The sequence below is a fragment of the Mobula hypostoma genome, chromosome 5 (assembly GCF_963921235.1).
Source record: "Mobula hypostoma chromosome 5, sMobHyp1.1, whole genome shotgun sequence".
Taxonomy (NCBI): domain Eukaryota; kingdom Metazoa; phylum Chordata; class Chondrichthyes; order Myliobatiformes; family Myliobatidae; genus Mobula; species Mobula hypostoma.
This window is the reverse complement of record NC_086101.1, coordinates 13,295,701-13,322,334: the sequence shown is the minus strand read 5'-3', so window position 1 is coordinate 13,322,334 and position 26,634 is coordinate 13,295,701. Positions and strand designations below refer to the sequence as shown.

General features: G+C 45.3%; 1 protein-coding gene across 1 annotated transcript in view; it reads right to left on the bottom strand.

Moving 5' to 3' along the window:
* Nucleotides 1-24,907, bottom strand: part of LOC134346613 (E3 ubiquitin-protein ligase TRIM39-like) — a 53,571-nt gene extending 28,664 nt beyond the window's left edge. The window contains exons 1-6 of the mRNA XM_063048054.1: nt 24,461-24,907; nt 24,286-24,381; nt 17,567-17,797; nt 16,912-16,934; nt 16,706-16,824; nt 3,964-4,534 (exon numbers count right to left, since the gene is read on the bottom strand). Coding sequence (XP_062904124.1) covers nt 4,002-4,534; nt 16,706-16,824; nt 16,912-16,934; nt 17,567-17,797; nt 24,286-24,381; nt 24,461-24,871 — 1,413 coding nt within the window. The 5' untranslated portion in view covers nt 24,872-24,907 and the 3' untranslated portion in view covers nt 3,964-4,001. The remainder of the gene's footprint in view (nt 1-3,963; nt 4,535-16,705; nt 16,825-16,911; nt 16,935-17,566; nt 17,798-24,285; nt 24,382-24,460) is intronic.
* Nucleotides 24,908-26,634: the final 1,727 nt, after the last annotated feature.

Below are 26,634 nucleotides of genomic sequence, written 5' to 3'. Positions count from 1 at the left end.
TACTCAGAGAGAGGTGAGTGAGTGGAATGGGCTGCCGGCTACATGGTGGAGGTGGATACGATAGGGTCTTTTAAAAGACTCCTGGATAGGTACATGGAGCTTGGAAAAATAGAGAGCTATGGGTAACCCTAGTAATTTCCAAGGTAGGGACATGTTCCGCAGAACTTTGTGGGCCGAAAGACCTGTGTTGTGCTATAGGTTTTCTATGTTTCTATGTTTTTTTATGTAGATGATTGACAAACAATGTGAAAAGTAGCGGTCCCTGGGGAACACCGCTAGTCACTGGCAACCAAACAGAAAAAGCCGCCTTCATTCCCACTTACTGCCCCCTGACTCCCATTCCTCTATGAATGCCAGTACCTCTCCTGTAATGAAAGATCATTTTTTACTTGTTTGTTTGTTTCAATCAGGGGGTCAATAAACTAAAAATAAACAGGAAATACATGAAAGCCACAGAGGGTCAGGCAGCGTTTGAATGAATTCCTGAAGATGTCATCGACATGGAATAGAAACTCCATTTCTCTCTCTGTGGATCCTGACTGACCAGTTGTTATTTTCCCTGCATTTCCTGGGGATAAAATGATTCCAGATAGAATAACTGATTCCATGTGGAAACCGATTGGGATCCCGGCTCGATTTGTCCCGTAAGTTAGACGAACAGCTCCTCATGCTCCACCAGGGCAGCCTGCAAACTGGTTCAATGTTCAAAATTCAAAGTAAAATTTATTATCAGAGTACATACATGTCACCACATATACCCTGCGATTCCTTTTCTGTGGGTATTCTTAGCAAACATATAAAACAGTACCTGTAAACATCCAGAACTATAAACAGTAAACAAACTGTGCAAATATAAACAAATAGCAATAAATAACGAGCATGAACTAACGATATGACAGAGCCCTTAAATGAGTGTAGCTATCCCCTTTTGTTCAAGAGCCTGATAGTTGAGGGGTAGTAACTGTTCTTGAACCTGGTGGTGTGAGTCCTGAGGCGTGTATACCTTCTACCTGATGGCAGCAGCAAGAAAAGAGCATGGCCTGGGTGGTGAGGATCTTTGATGATGGATGCTGCTTTTCTACGGCAACGTTTCATGTAGATGTGCTCAGTGGTTGAGAGGCTTTTACCCGTGATGTACTGGGCCAAATCCACTACCTTTTGCAGGATTTTCCACTCAGATACTTGGTGTTCTCATACCAGGCCGTAATGCAGCCAGTCAGCACACATTCCACCTCACATCTGTAGAAGTTTGCCAAGGTTTTCAATGAGATGTCAAACCTCCGCAGATTCCTGAAGAAGTAAAGGTGCTATCGTGCTTTCTTTGTAATAATATTTATATGATGGGTCTAGAACAGGTCCTCTGAGATAGTGACAGCCCAGAATTTAAAGTTACTGACCCTCTCCACATCTGATCCTCTGATTAGTACTGGCTCATGGACCTCCAGTGACACGAACATGGAATTGTCAGACTTCCAGTAGCCGTTGCACCTCTGTTTCTTTCCGTTTTTTGTTTTCTCTCTCCTCCTGGTCTGCCAGTTCCCATTGCCTTACCTCTTTACCCTCCTCCCCCACCCTCTCCATCTGCCCACCACTCACACACTCCTGATCACCTCCCTCCCTTTATTCCACACTCCACTTCCCTCTCCTACCAGATTTCATCATCTTTGTCTCTCCCACCTCTCACCTCTCAGTTTCTGACACATTTCCACACTCCACCCATCCCTCTCTGGATCAGCCGCCAACTCTTACTCCACCCTTCCTCCCACCTTTCTATGCTGACTGTCTCCGCTCTTCCTTTTAGTCCAGATGATGGGCCTCAAGAGAAAACGTCAACTACTTCCCTCCATAGACAGAGTCACAGAGAAGTACAACACAGAAAGAGGCCCTTCAGCCCATCTAGCCCATGCAAAAATGCATTTAAACTGCTGACTCCAATTGACCTGCAGAAGGACCAGAGCCTACCATACACCTACCATCCATGTACCAATCCAAATTTCTCTCAAATGCTCAAATCGGGCTCGCATGGACCACCTGCTAACAGACATGGCAACATCCACAAATATGTTTACCCGGTGACCATATTATCATCCAGATCATTGATATAGATGACGAATATCAAGGGACCCAGCACCAATCCCTGCAGCACACCACAGGTCACAGGTCTCCAGTCAGAGAGGCAACACTCTACTACCACTCCCTGGCTTCTCCCACAAAGCCAATGTCTAATGCAATTTACAAACTCACCTTGAACGCTGAGCGACTGAACCTTCTTGACCAACCTCTCAGGCAGGACCTTGTCAGATGCCTTGCTAAAGTCCATGTCGCCAACATCCACTGTCTTGCCTTCATCCTCTTTCCTGGTAACTTCATTGAAAAACTCTACAAGATTGGTTAGACATGATCAACCACGTACAAAGTTATGCTGACTATCCTTAATCAGTCCATGTCTGTGCACATTTACATATCCAGTCCCTTAGAATACCTTCCAATAACGTTCACACAACTGACGTCAATAATTTCCTGGTTTTTGTTTAGAGCCTCTTTTAAAGAGTGGAACAACATTGGCTCTCCTCCAATCCTCTGGTAACCAGTCAATATGTGCGATTCCCATTCAAAATGTAGAAACTTAAAATCACCTGCTATGTCAATCTTAAGATTGTCCAAATTTGAGGAAGGACATTCCTGCTATGGAGGGAGTGCAGCGTAGGTTCACAAGGTTAATTCCCGGGAGGGCGGGACTGTCATATGTTGAAAGATTGGAGCGACTGGGCTTGTATACTCTGGAATTTAGAAGGCTGAGAGGGGATCGTATTGAAACATATAAGATTATTAAGGGATTGGACACGCTGGAGGCAGGAAGCATGTTCCCGCTGATGGGTGAGTCCAGAACCAGAGGCCACAGTTTAAGAATAAGGGATAGGCCATTTAGAACGGAGTTGAGGAAAACCTTTTTCACCCAGAGAGTGGTGGATATATGGAATGCTCTGCCCCAGAAGGCAGTGGAGGCCAAGTCTCTGGATGCTTTCAAGAAAGAGATGGATAGAGCTCTTCAAGATAGCGGAATCAAAGGTTATGGGGATAAGGCAGGAACTGGATACTGATTGTGGATGATCAGCCATGATCACAGTGAATGGCGGTGCTGGCTCGAAGGGCTGAATGGCCTACTCCTGCACCTATTGTCTATTGCTACAGTCTGTGATCTCTTTACAAATTTGTTCTCTAAAACTCTAGGTCTGTTGGGTGGTCTGTAATATTATCCCATTAGTGTGGTCAGACCGTTCTTATTTCACAGCAGCAGATGACCACGCCCCTTCCAGAGCACCACAATATCATTCCAGGTGTTGATCCATGTCCTGAGCTCATCCCCCTTTCCTACGGTACTTCTTTTATTGATATCTACATAGTTTAGTTACTAGTTACACCATGCTCAACCTTTTGATTCCTGACTTGGTGTGAGGTCTTACCAACCTCTATCTCAACAACTTCTCCACTCGCTGTTCTGGTACTCTGGTTCCCATCCCCCTGAAACTCCAGTTTAAACCTCACCATGCAGCATTAACAAACTTTCCCACAAGCATATGAATCCCCTTCCAGTACAGGTGCAGACAGTCTCTGTGGTACAGGTCCCACCTCCCCTGGAAGAGAGACCAACGATCCAAAATTTTTATGCCGTCCTCCCTACACCAAATCCTCAGCCACGTGTTAAACTGTATAATCTTCCTAGTTCTCACTAGCACATGGCACAGGGAGCAATTCTGAGATCACAACCCTGAAGGTCCAGCCCTTTAACTTAGTACAGAACTCGCTGAGCAGAAGCTGTCACTCGCCCGACCCAGGTCATTGGTACCGACATGGACCACGGCTTCTGGCTGCTCACCCGGCTAACGCGGTGAACGAGTTAAAATTAATGGATCGATAATTCTCAAATCGTGTTTATTTCACTCTCCGCACATTTATATTTACACTGACTTATCCTGACGCCGGTCCCGGACCCGACCCGTTTACAGACCCGGAGCGGAACCGGAGCAGATTCTCAGCCACTCGTTTTTATATCCAATCGCGAACAAAGGATAAAGTTTCTCCGTGAATTTATTCCCAGTGAAGGTGTGGAGATGGGACTTGGTCTCCGCGTTGTAAAATGAAACTGTCCCGGACTGGTAACTGAGATAAACACCCACCCTCCCGGGGATGGGACCGGCAGGGAGACGGGACTCAGGGGAGGTGAGAACCTTCATCTCGTCATTAACCCGCCCGATGATCCAGAATCCGGTCTCCGGACTCCGTGTGACCCCTCTCTTCCTCTTCACAGACTCTGCGGCGACTCCCAGACTCCACCACCGATTCCCCGTCACCTCCACCTCCCAGTAATGTCTCCCCGATGTGAATCCCTCCGATCCCAGCACACAAGGCCAGACTGTGAACCTCTTCCCGGTGTCAGGGAGATCCCTCCGGGTCCCGGTCCGTCTCACACTCTTCCGATCCTCAGACACCTCGAGCCGCGGATGCGCCGTTTCCACATCCAGGGTGACAGAGACTGGGGGGAGAAGCAGAGAATTAGAGAGTCCCCGGGGATCGGGGGGAGACTCGGGCAGCGCGGCCCCAGGACCGGACCGGACCGGACCGGTGGAGAGGCCGCTGGGCCTCAGGCGCAGTCGGGTGGCCGACAGGACCCTTTCCCGGGGTTTTACAGCGGATGGACAACTAAAACGTTCCCGAGGATTTTCCTCTGGGATGGAGAGCGGAGTTTACCCGCTCAAAACACACAAAATCTGAAGAAACTCGGTGGTTTAAGCAGCATATGTGGGGGGAGATGGACTGTGGATGTTTCACATAAGAAATGGGAGCAGGAGTAGGCCATTCGGCCCATCGAGCCTGTCCGCCATTCAATAAGATCATGGCTGATCTGTCCGTAAACTACCTGCCTTTTCCCCATAACCCTTAATTCCTCTACTATGTGAAAATCTTAACTGTATCTTAAATATATTTAGTGAAGAAGCCTCAACTGCTTCCCTGGGTAGAGAATTCCACAGATTCACCACTCTCTGGGAAAAACAGTTTTCCTCATCTCCGTCCTAAATCTTCTGCCCTGAATCTTGAGGCAATCTCCCAGAGTTCTAGTCTCACCTACCAATGGAAACAACTTTTCTACTTCTATCTTATCTATCCCTTTCAAAATTTTGTATGTTTCTATAAGATCCCCTCTCATTCTTCTGAATTCCAAAGAGTATGATCCCAGGCGACTCAATCTCTCCTCATAGGTTAACCCCTTCATCTCTGGAATCAACCTGGTGAACCTCCTCTGCACTGCCTCCAAAGCCAGTATATCCTTCCTCAAGTATGGAGACCAGAACTGCACACAGTACTCTAGGTGCGGCCTCACCAGTACCCTGTACAGTTGCAACATGACCTCCCTGCTCTTGAACTCAATGCCTCTGGCAATGAAGGCCAACATTCTGTTTCCCTTCTTTATAACCTGTTGTACCTGCAAGCAAACTTTTTGCGATTCATGAACAAGTACTCCCAAGTCCCTCTGCACAACAGCAAGCTGCAATCTTTCACTATTTAAATAATAATCTGCTCTTCTGTACTCAAGAAGGGAAAGACAGACGGGAGATAGCCAGTGGGAACTGGTGTGAGGAAGGGGTGGAGCAACACTGGAGTCAGATGAGGATGGGGTGAGTGAATACTGGAGGCATTTAAAGAGGAGGTAAGGCAGGCATTTCGGCCAGATTCACTCATGCTGACCAACTTGTTTCAGTGAGCTAGTCCCATTTTCTCATTATTCTTTTAACACTTTCCTACCCACAGACCAGTTTAAATCTCTTTAAAAGTATTTGACTGCACCCACATCTGCACTTCCTCTGGCAGTCTCCTAAACACCAGGGAAAATTCCCAGCCTATCCAGCCTTTCCTTATGACCCAAGCCCCCCAGTCCTCAATGTCGAACAATTTTAGAGTCCTCCGCAAATCTATGAAAGAAGTCACATACTCCCACTTCCAAATCATTCATATGAATGATGAAAAACAGTGGACCCAGCACCCGTCCCTGCAGAACACCACTGGCCACAGGCCACAACCCAGGCAATTCTGTATCCAATTGGCCAGACCGTACTGTATCCCGTGTGATCCAACTCTCTGAAATATTCTACCAGGAAGTACCTTGCCAAATATCTCGCTAAAGTGCATGTACACAATGTCTACTGCATTTCCATCATCCATTTTCTTCATCCATTCAGAAAGCCAAGCTGGGTAACCCTGTTTAGTCCTTGCCTTTCCAAATGAATGTGGATCCTGTTGCACTATGCGGCATACAGCATGCAGCATGCATTAACTACAAACACTACTGCAATACTGCACTACACCATCAGATAGCAACCTCTTTGACATCAGGGGGCTCCACGCAACCACCAAACTCCGTAGAGAGCCGGTCCTGGAGCTGCAGTATGCAGACGACTGAGCTCTTGTGTCCCATACTCCGGAGGATCTTCAGACTGTCCTTGCTGTGGTGGTGAGAGTGTACAGCCGGATGGGGCTGACTGTCAATACCACCAAGACAGAAGTGGTTTGCCAATGGAGTACCAGTGTCCCACACACTCTACCTGCCTTCACTGTTGGTGATGAAAGTTGTCAGTAGTGCTATCTTTCAAATATCTGGGGAGCATTCTCTCTGAGGATAGCGGCATTGACAATGACATTCAGAGCTGCATTAAACAGGCATCAGCTGCCTTTGGGAGACTTCAGCAGAGAGACTTTCAGAACAGGAGTCTTCGTCCCTCCACAAAGGTCGCCGTATACCAAGTGGTCTGTGTCACCACCCTGATTTATAGCTGTGAAGCCTGGGTAACCTTACAGCCGTCACATCAAGTCCTTGGAGCGCTTCCACATAAGCTGCCTCCAGCGCATCCCGGGAATTACCTGGTGTGAGCGGGTGTCACACACTGAAATAGTTGTAAAGACCAACTGCAGGAGTATTGAAGCCATGATCACCCAGCGTCAGCTGCAGTGGCTGGGGCACGTGATAAGGATGCCCCCTGGGGCACCACAGATCTACCCAATAATTGCCGAAACAGATTCCTACGTTATACCAAATATCTGTGGCACAACATGATCGCATGTTCCACTGTCTCTGGTACCTTAAAAAAAGTCATACAACTCATTCCCATACTCAATTCCTAACCTCAATCTCGCCAATCACACATCTTCCCTCTTATTCCTTCCCAAATGGCGCCTCGGCGAACTCATAGGCAGCCGTCAATCCCAGAGGAACATGGGTTTGCACCTCTGGTGGACTGTGTCCTCTCCAGGGTGCAAGCCTGGGTGAGAAGATTTGAAGAACCGGCTGTTGCCCATGCTGTGGGTTCCCCCTCTCCACGTCACTGATGTAGTCCAAGGGAAGGGCAAGCGATGATACAGCTTGGCACCAGTGTCGTCGCGGAGGTTGCCAGAGTGAAGTTGTAAACACCATCAAACTGCCTTAGGGACCTGATTCTGGATTTCTTCCTCAGGATTTACTCCCAAAGCTTCTCCCATAGGTGGGTACAGCTGCAAGGCAGTGGAGGTTAAAAATCAGCATTTCCTTCTCCTGGCCGTCCAATGCTGATGGGCCCCACCTGCCTGAAGCAACTGGTTTTGAGGAGCCAGTGGTCCGCCTTTGCCCCTTCCTTTGGCATTGGAAACAGTTCCGCTGGGCCTAGTAGCTAAGTCACACGTGAAGGCCTTGAGTTGGACTTGGTTGTGAGAGGCTGTTAGAGACGCATGCCATTTGGAGCACTTTATAAGTAGTGGGAGATTATCCCCACTACCACCCCAGCTATGACAACTTCAGGAACCTCCCCTGGACTGATGCAACCAAATTATAATATCACCTCCCAGTCCCACTGCTATCCTACAAATTCTGACTTTACTCATCCCTGTCAAACTAATACAAGACATGGCTTCATACTTTCCTATATTGACAATAATATCTACTTCTGACTTAGTAAGTCCTGTTTTGCTGTAACATCTGTCCTTTCATTACCCAATACACCCAGATGTGCTGGGACCCAACACAACTGCACTACTATTCCCACTCTCTCCAGGACATATAAATTGTAGTACCTTCCATCAATAGATCGAGTCTCCTTGAACGCTTCCTTTCCAAACTCTGCGTTTCCAAGGCAGCATCTGAGCAGATCACAACTCCTTTTGGTTTAACTTGTTCTACCCATTGCAAACGAATGATAATGGCCATACCTTTTGCTGTATTGACAGATAATCCACCTGTCAGCCTTTTCCCTATCTCAACATTAATCCAGCGATATTTATTCCAGAACCCACCCATTACCAACTGGGTCAGTAGAACCATCTGTGAAAATAGGCAAAAGGGAAAAATACTGCTGCCGTAAATGACCAGGCACCCTCTCACCACCCACAGGACCCTGTCTATCCCCCCAGTAATGACAAATCTATTTCCACATCTGACAATTTCCAAATTTTACTCCTGCAGGCCACTGTTGGGCTAATCCACAAATCCACAAGACCATACTCCCGAGCCTATTCCCTAATTGTCCATCTAAAACATTTACCATCTCTGTTAGTATATTCCCAGCAATCCATTAAAACCAAATTCACCAAATGGGACGTCCCACACCTTACTACGAAAGTCCCCTATGCAAGGCTCAAATTTTCATTCTGCTGGTCAAGAGGCATCTCTCCCAGTTCAACCCCAAATGCACCTCTTGGTGTGGTCTGGAATGCTTCACCACAGATTCTAAGTGCCTTGACTGTAGGACAACCCACCAAAATAAAACTGAATGAGCTGCCTCCCTATAAATCGCATAGGGTTGTAAATTTATATAAATAATATAAATCGTATAGGGAATCAACAGAGTTGTCATGGTGGGAGATTTTAATTTCCCAAATATTGATTGGCATCTCCCTAGAACAAGGGGTTAAACTGGGGTGGAGTTTGTGAGGTGTGTTCTGGAAGGTTTCTTGATACAATTTGTAGATAAGCCTACAAGAGGAGAGGCTGTACTTGATCTGGTATTGGGAAATTAACCTGGTCAAGGGTCAGAACTTTCAGTGGGAGAGCATTTTGAACACGGCGCAGCACAACACACAAACCAATCTTCCGTCCATGGACTCACTTTACACCACGCGCTGTTGGAGCAGTGCTGCCAGGATAATCAATGACACGACCCACCCAGCCAACAGACCTGTTGTCCCTCTTCCCTCCGGGAGAAGGTTCAGGAGCTTGAAGACTCGTACGGCCAGATTTGGGAACAGCTTCTTTCCAACTGTGATAAGACTGCTGAACAGATCCTGACCCGGATCTGGGGCGTACTCTCCAAATATCCGGACCTGCCTCTCGGTTTTTTTGCACTACCTTACTTCCCATTTTTCTATTTTCTATTTATGATTTATAATTTAAATTTTTAATATTTACTAATTTTAACTATTTTTAATATTTAATATTTGTAATCCAGGGAGTGTGAAGCACAGAATCAAATATCGCTGTGATGTTTGTACATTCTAGTACCAATTGTTTGGTGACAATGAAGTATAAAGTATAAAGTGAAAGCATTTTGGAGATAGTAATCACAATTCTATCTCCTTTACTATAGCATTGGAGAGGGACAGGATAGGAACAGACAAGTTAGTAAGTGTTTGTTTGGAGTAAGGGGAAATATGAGACTAGCAGGCAGGAACGTGGAAGACATAAATTGGGAACAGATGTTCTCAGGGAAATGTATGGCAGAAATGTAGCAAACATTCAGGGGATATTTGTGTGGGGTTCTGAGTCGTTACGTTCCAATGAGACAGAGAAAGGATGGTAGGGTACAAGATCTGTGGTGTGCAAAGGATGTTGTAAATCTAGTCAAGAAGAAAAGAAGAGCTTATGAAAGTTTCAAAAAACTAGGTAATGATAGAGATTTAGAAGATCATAAGGCTAGCAGGAAGGAGCTTAAGGATGAAATTAGGAGAGTCAGAAGGGGCCATGAGAAGGCCTTGGCGGACAGGATTAAGGAAAACTCCAAGGCATTCTACCAGTATGTGAAGAGCAAGAGGATAAGACATGAGAGAATAGGACCAATCAAGTGTGACAGTGGAAAGGAATGTATGGAACCGGAGGAGATAGCAGAGGTACTTAATGAATGCATTGCTTCAATATTCACTACGGAAAAGAATCCTGGTGATTGTAGGGATGACTTACAGCAGACTGAAGAGCTTGAGCATATAGATATTGAGAAAGAGGATGGACTGGAGCTTTTGGAAAGCATCAAGTTGGATAAGTCGCCGGGACCAGACGAGATGTACCCCAGGCTATGGTGGGAGGCAAGGGAGGAGATTACTGAGACTCTGGCGATGATTTTTGCATCATCAGTGGGGATGAGAGAGGTTCTGGAGGATTGGAGGGTTGGAAATGTTATTCCCTTATTCAAGAAAGGGAGTAGAGATCGCCCAAGAAATTACAGACCAGTAAGTCTTACTTCAGTGCTTGGTAAGTTGATGGAAAGGAACCTGAGAGGCAGGATTTAAGAACATTTGGAGAGGCATAATATGCTTAGGAATAGTCAGCATGGCTTTATCAAAGGCAGGTCGTGCCTTACGAGCCTGACTGAATTTTTTTGAGAATGTGACTAAACCCATTGATGAAGCCAGAGCAGCAGATGTAGTGTATATGGATTTCAGCAAAGCATTTGATAAAGTACCCCATGCAATGCTTACTGAGAAAGTAAGGAGGCATGGGATCCAAGGGGACATTGCTTTGTCGATCCAGAATTGGCTTGCTCACAGAAGGCAAAGAGTGGTTGTAGATGAGTCCAATTCTGTATGGAGGTCGGTGACCAGTGGTGTGCTTCAGGGATCTGTTCTGGGACCCCTTCTCTTTGTGATTTTTACAAAGATGAGGTTGTGGAGGGATAGGTTCGTAAATTTGCTGATGACACAAAGGTTGGTGGTGTAGTGGATAGTGTGGAGGGCTATCAGAGGTTACAGTGGGACATCTATAGGATGCAAAACAGAGCTGAAAATGGCAGATGAAGTTCAACCCAGGTAAGTGTGAGATGGTTCATTTTGGTCAGTCAAATAAGATGGCACAATATATTATTAATGGTCTGACTCTTGGCAATGTGAAGGATCAGAGGGATCTTGGGGTCCAAGTCCATAAGACACTCAAAGCTGCCACGCAGATTTACTCTGTGGTCAAGAAGGCCTATGGTGCATTGGCCTTCATCAACCGTGGGATCGAGTTTAGGAGCCGAGAGGTAATGTTGCAGCTATATAGGACCCTGGTCAGACCCAACTTGGAGTACTGTGCTCAGTTCTGGGAACCTCACTACAGGAAGGATGTGAAAACCATAGAAAGGGTGCAGGGCAGATTTACAAGGATGTTGCCTGGATTGGGTAGCATGCCTTATGAAAACAGGTTGAGTGAACTCAACCTTTTCTCCTTGGAGTGACGGAGGATGAGAGGTGACCTGATAGAGGTGTATAAGATGATGAGAGGCATTGATCATGTGGATAGTCAGAGGCTTTTTCGCAGGGCTGAAATGAGTAACATGAGAGGGCACAGTTTTAAGGTGCTTAGAAGTAGGTACAGAGGAGATGTCAGGGCTAAGGTTTTTTAAACAGAGAGTGGCGTAACATAAAATAAAATAAAATATAGCATAAAAGTCCTTCCAGTTTTATGTTATATAAATGTGATTTGGCGGTTGTTGTTTTTTCTTCTTTTATTTTATATAGATGATTGAAAGATGTATTGCTCCGGGAGTTGGTTCCTAATGAGTTTTTTTTCTTTTGTAGTTAGTGGGGTTTTTTTTAGTCAGTTGGGGTTCTCTTTTTGCCTTCTTTTTCTGATATAAAAATAACATATATGAGTTTTTTTTCTTCAGCTTTATTATACATATACTAATTTGTTGAACTTTTGTATTTTATAGCTGTAGGAAATTATATATCAATAAAAAGATTTTAAAAATGAAAATGAGAGTGGTGAGTGCGTGGAATGGGCTGCCGGTGACAGTGGTGGAGGCGGATACGATAGGGGCTTTTAAGAGACTCCTGGATGAGTACATGGAGCTTAGAAAAATAGAGGGCCATGGGTAACCATAGGTGATTTCTAATGTAAGTACACGTTCGGCACGGCATTGTGGGCCAAAGGGCCTATATTGTGCTGTAGGTTTTCTATGTTTCTATAACTATTGCCCAGACACTAGATTGTATTAAAGCATGATAAATTGTCAAAAGCACAGCCCTAGAGGCTCCCCAGTCATACCCAGCCATACACTGCAAAAGATTCATGATCTGCTTACATTTATCCTTCAAAAACTTTATATGTGTTCTCCAAGTCGGGCTCACATCCAACAATAACCTCAAGTATTAAAACACAGGAACCCTAGACAGCATACATCCATACAGAGCCAGGTGAGTATTCTGCAACCCATGTTTCCAAATAAAAACCGTATATTCTGACTTAGAACCTGAAAATTTAAAACCCCAGTTCAAAGAGCATTACTGATAATACTGTTTGCACAGACTGAGCATGGAACCTCAGTTCAGGTGCTCATTAAATATTAAAATCCTGGTGCCAATTAGCAGGGTGGGTCTGAATTTTTAAAGGGGCTGCACCAGCTCTCCATATTCCGGACGGTCGGAATGTCTAAACCATGGAAGCTTACACGGTCAGATGCGGATCAGAACAAACATCTCCAAATGGGGGCCAACAATTTCTTCCTCAGCTTCCCACAATGTCCTGGGATACATTTGATCAGGACATGGGGATTTATCTACCTTTATGCATTTTCGGACCTGCAGCACATTTGCTTCTGTAATGTGGTAGAAAATGAGGTCGATCATCTTCTGTAACACAGGAGAGTTGAGGGCCCTGTGGAACTGGCACAGCAGAGGAGTTGAGGCCTGGGACAGGGAAATGATGACAGGGACCGTTTAGAAGGATACCGGACAAATGCTGGTAAATGGGCCGACAGGTGATCTGTCAGAAAAATATGAGGCTGTGAGGGGCATAGATTGAGCAGATGGTTGAAATCTCCTTCCCACAGGAGGGGGATCAAATACAAGGGGTCACATGTCTGAGGTGGGAGGAAGGAGTTTAAAGGTGAGTTTATTTGAACAGTGAGTGGTTGATGTTGGAACTTGCTGCCAGAGGAGGTGTTGGAATCAGATACAATCACTGTGTTTCAGAGACACTTAGACAGACACTTCAATAGACAAGGCACAGAAAGAGACTGACCTAATGCCGACCAATGGGATGCCTACGGATGTGTGAGTAGGTCGACACTGAGGTGATGGGCCGAAGGGCCTGTTTCTGTGCTGTTAGACGATGACTCTGTGACTTTAAATGAACTGAATGATTGAGACCCCACAGCCCTGCGGTGCAGAGAATTCCCAAGGTACACCATCCTCTGAGACAGTGACCCCTGACCCCCGACCCCTCAGACAGGGGACACATTCTCCCTGCATCCCGCCGGTTGAGCCTGGGAAGAAGTTTGTGTTTCTCTGAAATCTCCTCTTATTCTTCTGAACAGAGAACATAGAACAGTACAGCACAGGAACAGGCCCTTCATTCAATGTGATAGTGACTGATCGATACTGGCATCAATTCCTCTTCTGTACCAGTTCCCCAAAACCTCAATCTCTCAATCTTTCAAAAGTTTCTCTAACTCCACCTTAAATATATCAAATTATCAGGCCTCACAGTATCTGCTGGAGGAATGCAGTGGATTGAGCAGTATCTGTGGGAAAAGGGACTGTCGACGTTTCAGATCGAACCCCTACATCAGGACTCAGAGTGGAGAGGGGAGATGACCGGTATACAGAGGAGAAGGGGAGTGATGAGACAGGAGTCTGAGGTGACTCTGGACTGTGGAGGGATGACAGGCAGGTTGTTCCAGGTCGGAGAGGATGGGGTGTCGGCCGGAGTTGGGAGACAGTGGTGGAGACAGATACAGAGGATAAAATGAGAGGGAGATGGAGCAAGGAGAGAGTGTGAAGGAATCTTATCAGTGAAGGAGGTGATAATGGGAACCATTAGGAAAGAGAAGAATGACAGAATGAACCAGAACCGGATGGGCCAGTGGTGAGAAGTGTGTGGATGAACCGTTAATGCAGATGGAAACAGAAGATCTTTGTCCCCTTTGCCACAATCCCACCTTCACCACCCCATCACCCACATTCCACTCTCAGTCCTGATCCAGGGGTTCAGTCCATACAGGACCAATATGGTCGTTGATATCTGGAGTCACAGGAGATGGGATAGTCCGTTTATGTATTTTACATTGGGATGGGGATGGGAGATGGGGAATTAAGGCAAATGAGTTGTTATGTCCTGGAACGTATTCACATTACAAAACAGGAATGTGGATTGGATTCACAATTGGCTTGGCCACAGAAGACAGAGGGCTGTGGTGGAGGACTGTTATTCTGTATGGAGGTCTGTGACCAGTGATATTTCACAGAGTTCAGTGCTGGTAACTCTGTTGTTGAGTGATATATGTGGCCTAGACACTTGAATTGGCACAAATTTGGTGGAGTTGTGGATGGTGAAGATGGTTGTTGAAGGATACAGTAGGACAAAGATCAGTTGGAGATCTGGATGAGGAAATGGCTGATGGAGTTTAACCTGGAGCAGTGAGGTCCAAGAGCACAGCTCCCTCAAGTGGCAACACAAGTGCAGAGTGTGGTCAGGAAGGTGTAGGACAAGCTTGTCTTCACCAGTCAGGGCATTGAACGTGGAAGTTGGCAAGTCCTGTTGCAGCCATTGAAACTTTGGTGAGGTCTCACTTGGTCTCACAAGAGACCAGAGAGGCAGAGCTCTGATGCAGGGTCTCCACCTGAAACTTTGACCATCTCTTTGTCTCTGCAGATTCTTCCTGACCTGCTGAGTTCCTCCAAATGCTTGTTTTTGACTTTGGAGTATTAATAATAATAATAAATACATTGCCCAATAGTAATGTCTACAACTGGTATCACCCCAAAATCACCACATCATAGCACTAAAAAATTAGGCCTACACAGGAATATTTCTGTAAATCTTCAGAAGGCCACAATACTAGACACCACTAGAATAGTCTGAAAGTTCCTCGCAATTGAGAAATTAGTGTGCTTGTCCGTGCCCGTACCTCAGGTTTTACCAATTTGAGTGAGAGAAAAATAGAAGTACAATGATAATAAGAAGAATTAATTTACAGAGCACTTTTCATACAAATGATGCAACTCAAAGTGCTTCACAATGGGATAAAGTGGAGACATGAAACATGTCTGTTGAATGCCAGGTTAAATAAATAGGAGTATTGAGGAAATGGATACAACAGCAATGTTTAAGAGGCGATTCGACAGACAGATGAACAGGTAGGGAATGGAGGGATGTGGAACGTGGGCAGGCAGGTGGAATTAGTTTAGTTTGGTCTCATGGTCAGCACAGACACAGTGTGGCCAGGTTACTGAGGGAACTGAGAAAATACACCGTGGAGGCTCCATTCACAAAGAGTGAACAAGAGGGGATTGAACTCTGAGAACCGCCTGGTCACAGCTCTCTGACCTGAGGAGTTTCAGAGACAGAGGAGTGTACAGACGAGGGAAATTGAAGGGCAGAATGTGAACACGTGATCACCCCGGCATTGAGGTAAAGGACAGTTTTAAGGGGTTCTATCTGTATATTAAATGTAAGAGTAACTCGGGAAAGAATGAGTTTCCTTCAGGAACAATCTGGAGCCACTGTGGAGGGAAGTGGTTTTAAATGAATATTTCTCATCTGTATTTCCCAGGGAGAAGGTCACAGAATCCAAGTAATTCAGGAAGATAAGTTCAGGAAATTACATTTTGGAACATATTACATTACAAAATAGGAGGTGCTGGTGAAATCTTGACCGGGGTCAATTCTGGTTGGTGTGTCCGGGCTCAGTGTGATTCAATGATTCAATGTGGTGGTTTGTTAACAACAGTGAGACTCGTGAGTCCAGCAGGGGGCAGACCTGAGTCTGCAGTCACAGACAGGTCAGACAGGGTCAGTGGTTCATGAGGGTCTCGTGTGTATCTTTCTGACAATACTGGACAATACACTGATACAAGCTTTATTTTACTTTATTTAGAGATACAGCACAGAACAGGCTCTTCCAGCCCAATGAGCCACACTGAGCAGCAACCCACCCATTTAACACTAGTCTAATCGCAGGAAAACTTTCAATGCTCAACTAACTTACCGACTGCTACATCCTTGGACTGTGGGAGGAAACCGGAGCACCCGGAGGAAACCCATGTGGTCAAGGGACGAACATACAAATCCTTACATAGGGCGCTGGAATTGAACTCAAAATCTGACACCCAGAGCTGGAATAACTTTGCACTAACCACTCTGCTACAGTGCCTGCCCTTTATTCCCTATAATGTCATTAAATGACTATTAATTCCCCAGATTACATGATCGGGTTCACACTCGTGTCCTGTCGGGTTTGTACAGTCTGGATGGGAACAGGATGCAGTGGGACATCTAACAGTCCTGTGTATTGGTTGTATTGTGCCCCTGTGTCGGTGTGTTCAGGGGTCAGACATCTCCAGCTGACCATGTGACACTGATGTTTCCCAGCAGATGGGATTGAAACTGTAATAAAACTACAGTCCCCCTTCAACCTATTGTTACAGACAATCTTTGCTTCTAATTATAATTAATTGTGTCTCATAAACACAAATGAATCAGTGTAAGTTTTACCTCGATTGATGTCATCAAGTATTTCTCTCAACGCTGAGTTCAATAAATAGAGGTGATCGAATTTTTCAACCAGAATGGCACCGTCTGTCACTGTCAATTGGTTGATGTCCTCACTAATTCTGCAAATATAAAATTGTTGGTTATGAACTGCAATGTTGAACTAGTTTACAAATCCATACAGAGATTCAGCAAAGAGCATATCCTACCTCCTCTTCCGACGAGTTTCCTCCTGAAATAAATAAAACACAAATCTGAACAGACTGAGACTTATAGTCCTCATCCTGAATTTCATCCAAATCATTATAAGATGTTGTAAATTCACATTCCTACAGTCACATACATGTACAAACAACACAGAACCACTTGGAAAATGACTAGGAGTATTTCCGAAAATGTAAAGAAACAGTGTCAGATTCCCTTAATTCTCTAAACTAATGGAAAGTGCATTTACCTATTGATGATAAATCTGATGTGTGAGTCACATTCTGGAATTGATCCTTTGTTCTCACTGATTGACAGAGAGACCATCTCACCCACGGCACCAGACACACTCACAGTATGTGACTGGAACTGGATATTAATGTGAGTTTCAGGGATGTTTGATATGGGAATTGAGGAACCAAGCACCAGTTCAGTGTTATGTTCAGAGTAACTCATTCACAAGAGGATTGCAGACTGTCCTGTGATGTACCTGTACCGATATTCTGGAAGTCCAGTTTTGGGACAACAGTCCTGAACTTCCGAAACATCTTTCTGTCTTAAAGCAGTTTACAAACATTTGTAAATGCCACAGTTACTTCAAATATACTGATCCCAATTTTGATTACTTTTACAAAAGCGAAAAGAAATATAATCTCTCACCTTGAGAAATATCACACTCTCTTTTTGATCCATTTGTTCCTGTAACCTTGAGATCTCCTGAATAGAATTTAAATTCTTTTGAATCTCTCGAAGATTTTTCTCCATTGGATTTACAATCCTCTCCTCTTCTTCCCTGAGCTCTCTGAGAATGCGCTGCTCTTTCTCGGTGAGAATCTGGTGCAGTTCAGCAAACTGCGATGTGACTTGGGACTGAAGGACGTGTGACTGTTTCTGTCAAGTGAGAGGTGAAGATTGATTTACTATATTCCTTTGTTGTATTTCCTTCTGACATGGAACGTGTGCGTTCCAATCATCAAATCTATATTGGTTCTTAGAACAATTCCATTAATCCTATTTTCCTCATGTTGTCCTAAACCCATTCTCCCTCACGTGTCCATTAACTCTGACCTGAGTCACATACCCCATCTGAAGCTCAAAATTCAATGCAAATTTATTATCAAGGTACAGATGTGTCACCATGTACAACCCTGAGATTCGTATTCTTGCAGGTAGTCACACTAAGTACAAGAAACACAATTGAATCAATGAAGGACTGTATCCAATGGGGCGGACAATATCAATGTGCAAAGAAAAAGCAACTAATGTCCAAGTACAAGAAGTAAGAAAAAAAAAATCCATAATAATAAATAAATAAACAAACAAACAAACAAACAATAAATACAGAGAATATGAGATGAAGAGTCTTTGACCCTAAGTCCAGTTCAGTGGGAACAGTTCAGTGATGGGGTGAGTGAAATTATCCCCATTAGTTTAATGGTTCGGTGGTAGTAACTGTTCCTGAACCTAGTGGTGCTGGTTCTGAAGTTCCTGTACTGAGTTCCTGATGACAGCTGCGAGAACAGAGCATGGCCTGGACGGTTTGCATGAGGATCGTGAGTGAACAGCCCTTTTCAAGTCCAGCCATGAATTCTCAGTTGGATTGAGGTCTGGACTTGGATTTGGCCAAACCTGTACATTAACTTGGTTGTTTTTAAGTCATTCCTGTGTAGCTTTGACATATGCTTTGGCCATTCTCTCACTGGAAAACAAACCTTCTCCCAAGTTGCAGTTTTCTTGCAGACTGCATCAGGATTTCCCCCTGGATTTCCTTGCATTTTGCTGCATTCATTTTACCCTCTACTTTCACAAGCCTTCCAGGGCCTGCTGCAGTGAAGCATCCTCACAGCATGATACAGCCACCACCATGTTTCACAGTAGTGATGGTGTGTTTTTCCTGATGAGTGGTTTTTGGTTTACACCTCAGTCTGATGGCCAAAGAGCTCAATTTTCATTTCATCAGACCGTAGAGTCTTCTTCCAGCTGACTTCAGAGTCTCCCACATGCCTTCTGGCAAACTCAAGGGGAGGTTTCATTGTGAGTTTTTTTCCCCCCACAGTGACTTTCACTTTGCCACTCTCCCATAAAGCTGTGACTGGTGAGGCACCCGGGCAACAGTTGTTGTGTGTGCAGTCTCTCCCATCTCAGCCACTGAAGCTTGTAACTCACCAGACCAGAATGTTACTGATCTGATTCATCCAGGTTTCTGGTTAGGGAAAACTCTGAACTATTTTGTGGGGACAACTCGTGTACAACTGTTTTTATAAAGTCTGTGATAGCCGTGATTTATTCATTCAGACTGTCTGTTGAGTCTTTGAACACGGCCCAGTCTACCGACTTTAGCAAACCTGCATCCGCTCCTCAGCCTCCCACAACTACCTCAGTGTTGTCCTCATCTCTGGAGTCTTGCTCTTCACCCTCCGCCTGGATGCAGGTCGGAGGAGGGAGGCCAAGTGATCAGATTTCCTGAAATGCAGTCTAGACGTTGAATGGTAAGCTTTCCTAATCATAATGCGACAGTGGGCAAGAGTGTTGAGACCCCTGGGGCTGTAGGTGATATGTTGATGATAATTAGGCAGCGTCTGCTTCAAACAAGCCTGACTGAAGTCCCCGACAATTAGTTGAAAGGTATCAGGATAGGCTGTTGCCTGTTTGCTAATTGTGATCATTTGGGAGGCTGAAGAGGTGATAGATTGGACATGTAGAGAGGTAGTTACACCCGAGGTGCAGGACACAGGCAAATGGCTAACTGTCAGAAAGGGAGATGGTTCTAAGGAGACAGTGCGGAGTATCCCTGTGGCCATCCCCATCAACAACAGGTATATCACTTTGGATGCTGCCAGGAGTTTGGGACATTTGACTTAACAGAGTAGTAGTTGGGTCTCTAGGACTGATTCTGGCTCTGTGACTCAGAAGGGAAGGAGGGACATGAAGTACGCTGTGGTGATAGGAGATTCGTTAGTTAGGGGAACCAACAGGATGGTCTGTGGGTGAGAACGAGATTCCCAAATAGTAAGTTGCCACCCGGGTGCCAGGGCCTAGGACATCTCAGTTGGAGTCCCCAGCATTCTAGTGGGAGGGTGAACAGCCAGAAGTTTTTAATGTCAGTACCAATGACATGGGTAATCTGAATGCCGAGATTCTGCAAAGGGAGTTCAGGGAGTCAGGTGCTCAGTTAAAGGGTGGGACCTCCAGGGTGGTGATCTCAGGATTGTTACCCATGCCACATGCTAGTGAGGGCAGAAATAGGAAGATTATACAGTTTAACACATGGCTAAGGAGTTGGTGTAAGAGGGAGGGCATAAGATTTTTAGACATTGGGCTGTTTTCCAGGGAAGGTGGGACCTGTACAGAAGGGGTGGTTTGGACCTGAACTGGAGAGGGACTAATATCCTAGCGGGAAGGTCTTTTAATGCTGCAAGGTGGGGTTTAAACTAAAGTTGCAGGGAGATTGGAACCAGAGTGCCAGAATAGTTAGTAGGGAGTTTGTGGAGGCAGATGTCTGGTAAGATCTCAGACAAAGTCAGAAATCAAAATTTTGAACTGTGTGATGAGTGTCTTGAGCTGCGTATATTTTGATGCAAGAAGTATCGTAGGAAAGGCAGATGAGCTCAGGGCATGGATCAACACCAGGAATTATGACTTTGTCACCATTAGTGAGATGGTTGCAGGAGGGACAGGACTGGTAGTTGGGTATTCCGGAGTTCCGCTGTTTTGGACATGAGAGAGGGGCAGGGATTAAAGGAGGGGTGGTGTTACTAGTCAGCAAACACATCACACCAGTGCTCCGTCCGGATAGACTGGGGAACTTGACCAGTGAGCTGTTATGGGTGGAACTGAGATATTAGAAAGATATGATCATGCTAATGGGGATATGTAAAGACCACCCAATACTCTGAGGAATTTAGAGGAACAAATTTATTGCAAGAAGCATAAGTTTGTTGTAGCAGGTGATTTTAACTTTCCAGCTATTGACTGGGAATCCCCCACTGTAAAAAGACTGGATGGGACAGAGTTTGTCAAATGTCTTCAGGTGGGTTTCTCTATTTAGTATGCAGAAGTCCCGACAAGAGAGCGTGCGATTCTGGATCTGCTGTTAGGGAATCAGACAGGGCAGGTGACAGTTTGTGTAGGGGAACACTTTGGATCAAGTGACCACAAACTCATTAATTTCAAAGTAAATATGCAAAGAGATGTGTCTGGTCTGCAGGTTCAGATTCAGAATTGGAAAAAGACCAGTTTTGATGGTATCAGAATGATCAGGCAAGTGTGGATTGGGGCCATCTGTTTTCCAGCACAGCTGTATTTGGAAAGTGGGAGGCCTTCAAAAGGAAAACTTTGAGAGTACCAAGGTTGTCTTCACCTGTCAGAATAAAACACAAAGATAACAAGTGTAGGGAACCTCGGTTTAAGAGGGATATTCAGGCCCTGGAGAAGAGAAAAAAGAAGGTGAATAGCAGCTATAAGCAAGTGGGAACAACAGAGGTGCTAATCGAGTGCAAGAAATTCAAGAGAACATTTAAAAAAAGAAATCAGGAAGGCAAAAGGAAGGGATGAAATTGCTCTAGCAGACAAAAGGAAGGAAAACCCCAAGGGATTCTATAGGTATGTTAAGAGCAAAAGGATTGCCTGGGACAAAATTGATCCCCTGGAAGACCAGAATGGTAATCCATGTGTGGGGCCAAAATGAATGGGAGAGATCTTAGATGCATTCTTTGTGTCTGTATTTACTCGGGAGATGGATACAGAGCCTATATCAGTGAGGCAAAGCAGCATCAACTTCATGGACCCGGTACAGATTACAGAGGAGTAGTTGTTTGCTACCCTGAGGCAAATCAAGGTGGATAAATCCCCAGGGCCTGACAAGGTGCTCCCTCGGACCTGACAGGAGGCAAGTGCAGGAATTGCCAGGGCCGTAGCAGAGGGCCTTAGTGCCAGAAGAGGTACCAGAGGATTAGAGGACAGTCAATGTTGTCCAAATATTTATAAATGGCTCTGAACAGAAACCAGAAAATTATAGGCCATTGAGTCTGATATCAGTTGAGGGGAAGCCATTGGAATGTTTTTTAAGGAACCAGATAAAGTATTTGGATTGACATGGACTAATAAAGGACAGTCAGCATGGCTTCATGCCCGGTGGGTCATGGATAACAAATTTTATGGAGTATTTCTAGAAACTAGCCAGAGAAGTGGCTGAAGGTCAGGCAGTGCATGTTGTTGATATGGACATGAGAAAGGCATTTGACAAGATCCCACATGGGAGGTTGGTCAAGAAGGTTCAGTCACTCAGCATTCAGGATGAGGTAGTAAATTGGATGAAACATTGGCTTTGTGAGAGAAGCCTGAGCATGGTAGTAATGCAATGAATTAAATTGACTTTATTTCTTACATCCTTCACGTACAAGAGGATTAAAAATCCTTATGTTATGTCTCAGACTAAATGTGCAATGTGCAATCACGTTGTGGTTGAGTGTTGCCTCTCTCGGACTGGAGGCCTGTGACCGGTGGTGTGCTACAGGGATGCAATGGACTTCTAACATCATAAACCAGTGAGTTGTTTGTTATGTCTCCCCTCTTGCTGTGAAATGGAGACATCTCTTTCTCACTCATTAGGAAAAGTGAGAGCCTGTGCAATGTCAAATACCAGGTGAACAAGTAGTCTTTGGAGTACTGCAAATCTGTGTCTGCTGTTGCTTTGCTGAATGCTTGAGTGCTCGGTGGTGGGTGCCAATGCTATTTTTGCTGGTGGCTCATTGTTTGCTGCCACTTATGCGTGGGAGTGAGAGAGTTTCGGGGGGACTTTGGGGTTTTAACATTTAGCTGTCTTTCTTTGGGGCACTCCTCTGTTTTTGTGGATGGTTGTGAAGAAAAAAGATTTCAGGATATATATTGCATACATTTCTCTGACATCAAATGCACATTTGAATCCTTTGTAAACCTTTGATAATGTCGTTAACTGGATCAGCAAATTTGCAGATGACACCAAGATTGGGAGTGTAGTGGACAGTGAGGACAACTATCATGGTTTGTAGGGGGACCTGCATCGGCTGGGAAATGGGCCAAAAAATGGCAGATGGAATCTAATGCAGACAAGTGCGAGGTTTTGCACTTCGGTGGGACCAACCAGGGTAGGTCCTACATGGTGAATGGTAGGGCACTGAGGAGTGTGGTAGAACAAAGGGATCTGGGAATACAAGCCCATAATTCGTTCAGAGCGGTCAAAGGTAGAAAGGTTCATAAAGAAAGCTTTTGGTACATTCACATTCATGAATCAATGACTTGAGTTCAGGAAATGGGTTGTTATGTTGAAATTGTTGAGGCCTAATTTTGAGTATTGTGTGCAGTCTTGGTCACCTATCTTCAGGAAAGATGTAAACAAGGCTGACAGAGTACAGAGAAAGTTTACAAGGATGTTGCAGGGTCTGGAGGACCTGAGTTCTCAGGAAATACTGAATAAGTTAGGACTGTATTCTTTAGAATGTAGAAGATCTGGAGGGGATTTGATAGAAGTATATTAAATTATGAGAGGTATAGGTACGGTAAATGCAAGGAGGCTTTTTTCCACTGAGGTTGGGTGGGATCACAACCGGAGGTCATGGTTTAAGGGTGAAAACTGAGAAGTTTACGGGGATAATGAGGGGAAAATTAATCAGTCAGAGGGTTGTGAGAGTGTAGAATGAGCTGCCAGCACAAGTGTTTCATGCGAGCTTGACTCAATGTTCAAGAGAGTTTGGATAGATACATAGATAGTAGTGATATGTAGGGCTATGGTCCAGGTACAGGTCAATGGGAGTTGACAGTTTAAATGGACTCATTATGGATTAGATGGGCCAAATGTCCTGTTTCTGTGCTGTACTGTTCCAGGTCTCTAACCCTCTATGACCCTATGTTTCAGCCTGGCTTGGAATGCTCCCCTCCTCCCTCTCTTTTGACCATGACTGCGAACCTTCGTCCACTTAAACGTGTCAGAACTGCATGTTTGACACGGAGTGCTTCAGAAGATAGAAAAATTGCAAATTAATTAAAACATTTGAAAGTACGTTTCTTGAAAGGAATTTTCAGACTACAGTTTGCAGCGAGAGTAATTCAAAAGAAATACATTTATAAGTTTGGTCAACAGCCCGCAGAACGTCGCTGAGGATCTCCGGTTCAATCTTTGAAGTAGTTAACAGAGTTAATTACAGGAACCGATTAACAATTCAAAGAACATGTCTCTGAGATGTAACTGAAACTGTCGTGAACACGGGGAGAACACGCAAACTCCACGCAGATAGCACATGTCAGATTGAGCCCAGATCACTGGATCTGCGATACTCAGCTAATCTACACTAAAGGGCACAAATCTACACAACAATATAAAAAATTCAACTCAGAAGCCTCACCCGTACTCCGGAAATCCTCTCCTTCTGTTGCTGCTCCATTTCCTCAAAGTCTGCTTTGTTTTTTGTGAGAGAGTCGAAGGAAGATCTAACCCGATCCTGGGAATTAAAGAGTGAATAGATTAGACAAAATACATGGTACAACAGAAACAGACGATCGAAAGTGGTTTGTATTTACCTTGTAGACTTGAACGGCTTCTTTAACCGGCATGAAGTTGTGGGACTTGTGTTCCCGCGCAGTCGCACAGATCAGGCAGATCAGTGTCTTGTCCGTCTCACAAAACAGCTTCAGTTCTTCCTCATGTTCCTCGCAGTAAAGTTTACTTTCCTTCTCTTTCGGATTCACGTTTAGTTTTCGAACTTTCTCAGTCAGATTTGCTAAGGCCCGATTGACCTTTAGGGTGCGGTCTGCAATCTCCTCTCTACATTCCGGGCAGGAGTGTCTCTCCTGCCTTTCCCAACACTGTGTGATACAAGAGCGGCAGAAGTTGTGTCCACACTCCAGCATTACAGGTTCAGAGAAGAAATCCAGGCAGATGGGACAAATTACCTCCTCGGTTAAACTCTCGTCCTGTCGTTTCGAAGCCATGTTAACGCCCGGTACTTCCTGGTTCAGAATGCTTTCGCTTTCGGGGAGCTGCCGAGTCCCTGCAGTACCGAGACTGTCCACTACACGCGCCATTCTCAGTGATGAACGGTCCTGCTGCGGCGATTCGGCCCGAAATGTCGACTGTACTCGTCTCGACAGATGCTGCCTGGCCTGCTGAGTTCCTCCAGCATTTTGTGTGTGTTGAACGAACATGATATTGCTGCAAGTGTTCAACGGGAAGGAATGGCAGCCATTTCTTCATCAGGGTGGGATCAGAAACAGGGTAAACAGGTCGGAGTATTAAAGAAACAGAGAGAAGTGGCTGGTTCATTGCAAGACAGGACTGAAAGGGACAATTCCTGAAAAGCGAGACTGACAGTCAATGTTTCAGATGAAGGATCTTGACCCGAAACGTTGGCTGTCGATTTCCCTCCGGAGATCCCGCCTGACCCGATGATTCCCTCCTTGTAATTTTTTGCTCGAGGACCAACGAGGGTCAGACTCGGGTGTTAAACCGTGGTTAAGTGTAAACTTACAGCAACTATTAAATAAGTTAATACCATGAAACTGGAGATGGGGACGGAATATTGTGTGCGAGGAGACAGATGCCGGTGACGATGACCGAGATGTGGCTGCAGGAGAAAGCACAGGACTGGACATGATACATCACAGGGTGGAAAACATTCAGTATTTCGGTGAAGTCCTGATTTCTACTGCCCTTCATGTGAAGACATTTCCTGCGTTCAGCAATGTGTGGCCCGGCTGCAATGAAGGGTCCAGTCTGATCGAGACGGTGCTGACGCGTGGAAATCGTTTTCCTCCGCTTGTCCTGTGAACCCCTTCAGATCCAGAGAGCAAGCCTCCCCAATTACCGCCCAGCCTCACTCTGATAATCAGGCGGCTTCTACAGCAGCGGCTCCTTTCACGGCGGGTGGGGGCTGACTGATGTAGGGCCTAGTCTCCAGCTTATTTTTTTTATTAGCAGAAGATGATTTATTCATGATAAGATCATTTACAAGAACAAACCACTCCATGCTTTTCCATTCCGTAAAGACATTGTCAATGCTTCCCATACTGTTCTGGAACTGCTGTCATTCATGTAACACTTTGCGGTTTTATATTAAATACTACAATCATTGAGGGGCTTCCAACCCCACCCGACCCCTCCCTCTCCAGTAGGAGAAGAACCCTACAACGTGGTCTTTCCCCACCGAGCCCTCACGATGGCTGCACCGAGCTTCAGTGCGACCCTCGGCACGTACTCCTGTGGCCTGGAATGTGCCAGTTGTAAGAATTCGTCCACGGAAATATCGATATTCTGGGATACCAACAAGTTTCCGGATGACCAAAGAGCGTCTTTCGCCGAGTTGATGATCTGTCAGCAACATTTTATGTTTCTCTCCGCGTGCGTCCCCGGGAACAGCCGCAGATCAGAGAGTCCTCTGTCACGCAGCGACACGGGCCCTTTCATATTCCGCCAGACCCTGTTCGGAAACCCACAGTCTGTAACCAGATGGGTGGAAGTCTCTTCCCCACTATAGCAGTCCGGCGGGCAGCGGGTTGTGATGATAATGTTCTGGGCAGGCAGAAATTATCTGACCCTCTCAGCGTCGTGGTGCCTGTTGGTTAGGCCTATTGTTGAGGCCGGCGATGAGGCGTTCTGCCAGAAGGTTTGAACAATCTACTCGGGAAACCACCGCACCGTGTCCATTGAGTTCTCCTCCTGCAGTGTCTGTAGAAGGTTCCGTGCTGACCAATGCCTG